Below are 3,765 nucleotides of genomic sequence, written 5' to 3'. Positions count from 1 at the left end.
ACCCGCTTCCGTCGGCGGAGATCGCGTTGACCACCGATGCGTCTGACGTGGTAGTGGGTGGGGGTGTTGGAACAGCGGGTTTCAGGTCTCTGGCAACCGCTCGCCTTTTTCAGTCGTACGCTCCGGGATGCTGAACCAAAGTACAGTGTTTTTGACAGGGAGTTGCTGGCCCTGCACCTCGCGACGCCGACATTTTCGTTTTTTCCTCGAGGGTCGCAACTTTACTGTGTACGTTGACCACAAACCTTTGACATTTGCGATGTCCAAGGTCTCTGACCCATGGAGCGCACATCAGCAGCGCCAGTTGGCGGCCATTTCAGAGTTTACCACAGACATTCAGCATGTGGCTGGTAAGTCCAATCACGTCGCTGACTGTCTCTCACGTGTGTTGGTTTCTCCGGTGTATGTCGGCATCGACTACGCTGCCATGGCCGCCGAGCAACGTGCTGACCCGGACGTCTGCGTGTGGGACGGCGGTCCGCATCTTCTTTGCGACGTTTCCACCGGCCGCCCCCGCCCGGTGGTTCCCCTTTCGTGGCGTCGTCATGTTTTTGACTCAGTCCATGCCCTCTCTCATCCCGGCGTCCGGGGCCTCGGTCAAGCTGGTCAGCGCCAGGTTTGTTTGGCGGGCCTTCACAAGACGGTGAAAGAATGGGCGGCGGTTTGTATCCCATGCCAACGCTCGAAAATCCACCGGCACACACAGGCACCCCTCGAACCTTTCCGTGTCCCGGGTAGGCGTTTCGATCACGTTCATGTGGACCTGGTTGGTCCCTTGCCGCCAGTTCATAGGGTTTCACGCACCTTTTGACTGTGGTGGACCGCACAACCAGGTGGCTGGAGGCGGTACCCTGGCTTTGCTGGGATTGCGTAGCGCGGTTAAAGAAGACCTCGGGGTTTCCCGGCTGAACTGGTCCTCGGCCAGCCTCTCCGGGTCCCCGGGGAATTCTTACCTGAGAGCCCTCCCCCATGTTTCGATACCTCTTTGTTGCCTTTTTGCCCCCCAAGAGACTCATTTCCTGTTCCTGGTCCTGTGCACCACTGCCTGCCTGACACTTTTGTTCCGAGTTCGTTGGGACTTCGATCAGAAACGTTCAATTTATGGAATATGAAGCGTACCATTGCCTCGACCTGATTGCTCCTAGATGTCCTATCCTGACCATACAAATGAAATGTTCTCCACAATGGTTTTATTCCAAATTACTTTAAGCTTTGAGCTGGCCTTGATTTTTGGTGTCGTTAGAAGTAAACAGAATTATTTTCATTGTTTGTTAATATTAATTATATATATTGTTTTTAAAATTAACGTAAGTATCTATTATGTCAAGTATTGTTTTGAATAATAAAACGGGAACATTGACACAAACCCTACATCGTTTTACTGGGAAATTCAAAATTGGGACAACAACAAGCAGCCTGAGAGTGCAAACAGCGGCCGCAACAAGAGAAACAACAACGTAAAATTGTTAAATCGCTCTCAAAGCGAACACCGCGCCATATCGTCCTGTGTGCAAAAAATCAAATACATTTAAAAAGAGGGTGATTTTATTTATGATTTTATTAAACAAGCATTTATTGAAGGAAAGGCGATGATGCAAATTACACAAATGTTACACAGAAGGCAGCCGAATCTAGGCGAGCTCAGCAGGCATATGATACTTCAATTATGGCATTTCAAGTAAACCTGTGCAAGTTCCTTTGAGTTCTCCTACGACTGTGTCTATAGGGTCAGCTCGTCATAGGAGAAATAGGGCTCCTCTACTGAGCGCATAGAGATTTTGAAGTGACGGCGCAGAAACCCTCCGTACCGCTTGTCCCACTTCAGGTTGTTCAACTTTGGTCGGACTCTCCTCATGAAGCCTCCGTAGCGCTTCTGCAGCTCCTCGGGCTCCTGGTCCTCCTGCTCCACGGAGCTACTTCTCTTTGACTTTGGGCCGAATTTCCGTAAAAAGCCGCCGTAACGTTTAACATAACCACGGAGGGATGTGATCCTCTGGAGTGTCGTCTGCCTGCTCCGCTGTATCTGCGTCTCTATCTTCCAGCTTCTTCAAAAAAAGCTCATATTTTTTTGGGCAGCGAGGCACCTTTCAGGATGTAATTGTCGCGCCACGGAGAGGCGAATATTTTGTTCTTGTTCTTGTCGATCCTCTTGATGAAGCCGCCGTAGCGTTTGACCAGATCTGCCTGCTGGCTCTCCTCCTCCTCCGCAGCCTCATCTTGGCTGAAGTCGGCCAACCGCGGAGCCTGGCTGCAGCTCTCCAGCTGGCCCTCACAATCGGCGCTGCACGACTGCAAGACACAGACAAGATCGGGAAACCAGGGGACATCAGCAGGGCGCACTATACCTGAACGCACGTTATATTTCCCACTTGTGAGTTTTGTTTGTGGTAAAGCTCGGCGGCTGCGCCTTACTTCCCAGTCGAACGAGAAATTTCAAAACTATATATACACACAGGCTACTGCATATTCCAAGATTTTATTAATGGTTTTGCCTGATTTTTAACTCCAAGATTTAGACGATTACAGTTAGAATAACACACTGAAGAATTTCTATCATTTTGGATCAGCAACAAGATTATGAAGTCATCTTAAATTTCCCTTTTGAACTTTCTTACCAGGCTGCTGTAAGCTTCATCGGCGCTAAGAATTTGCTGCGCGCATTTCTGACACTGTGAAGAACAGTCTGTGTGGATGCAGGGCGGCAAGCTCAGCATCAGCACCAGGACATACCACTCCATTCTTCAAAAACATCCAGACACACACACACACACACACACACACACACACACACACACACACACACACACACACACACACACACACACACACACACACACACACACACCAGTCGGTGAGGGGAGAGAAACACCACATCAAATGTTTCACCAGACTGGAATTAAAGAAATTACTGAAACTGAGAATCACGTTAGCGGAGAGCGCACGTAAGTTTTTTTTTTATGTTCCTTCGTCTACTTGTTATCATTACCAATAAAAGGGAAATAAAATGTTCTCTAGTTTAAAGTTTGAGAGAAAGAAAAAGTGTAAAAACCAGACTCGGTACCTCAGGAATCGGACCGATACTTCCAGCCTTGTTAAGAGTCGCAGAGGCACATCTACCACGAAACTGCTCGCTGTCCGCCCTCCGACACCCGTTTCTCTAGCGCGTCTTGGCGTCTATCTTTTTATCACTAGAGATTTGGCTGTGTCATCAGAACAGCTTCTATAATCGGACCAATAGGAGGGAAATATACTGCGTAAATAAACGCACTGCCTCCCCGCTTCAGGAGTTTTAACAACGCCCACACAGAGACAGGAGTAGCAGCGCGGTTCATCCCATCAGCACATCGTTATTGTCATCATTCCATCTCTGAAGTGACCAAACCCCTGGCTGTAAATCATACTGACATCAATAAGAAAATGATTTTTCTTTTTCAGTGGAACACCATATACCTGAACTGAACAGGAAATGGATCCAAAAGTGACCATTGTGCGTCAAAACAGAGCTTTTCACTCAGCGGCAAATCTTCTGGGGTTCAAGGCACATAAGGCCCCTCCAGGTTCACCGCCATTGTCTTATGTAAATAATCAGACACCACCACCGTCAAAACAACGCCCTATTAACATTTTACGCTGCTCAAAAAAAATTAAAGGAACAATTTAATTAAAAAATCATGCTGGGTATCTAGACTCATATGGACTGGGCACAAAAAGATGCCACATTGTTGGATGGATCTGAGGGCTGAATTCAAAGACACCCTGAAAATC

The 3,765-nt window shown here is 48.0% G+C and overlaps 1 protein-coding gene across 1 annotated transcript; it reads right to left on the bottom strand.

Moving 5' to 3' along the window:
• Positions 1 to 1,540: 1,540 nt before the first annotated feature.
• Positions 1,541 to 3,169, bottom strand: LOC113013386 (proenkephalin-B-like). Its single transcript, XM_026154250.1, is given in 5 exon segments — positions 1,541 to 1,981; positions 1,983 to 2,072; positions 2,074 to 2,289; positions 2,616 to 2,739; positions 3,062 to 3,169. Coding segments are annotated over 4 exon segments (690 nt in total). The 5' UTR covers position 2,739; positions 3,062 to 3,169; the 3' UTR covers positions 1,541 to 1,720.
• Between the last annotated feature and the right edge of the window lie 596 nt (positions 3,170 to 3,765).

The sequence above is a fragment of the Astatotilapia calliptera genome, chromosome 20 (genome assembly GCF_900246225.1).
Source record: "Astatotilapia calliptera chromosome 20, fAstCal1.2, whole genome shotgun sequence".
Taxonomy (NCBI): domain Eukaryota; kingdom Metazoa; phylum Chordata; class Actinopteri; order Cichliformes; family Cichlidae; genus Astatotilapia; species Astatotilapia calliptera.
The sequence above is the reverse complement of the archived record's forward strand: the minus strand, read 5'-3'. Positions and strand labels throughout refer to the sequence as shown.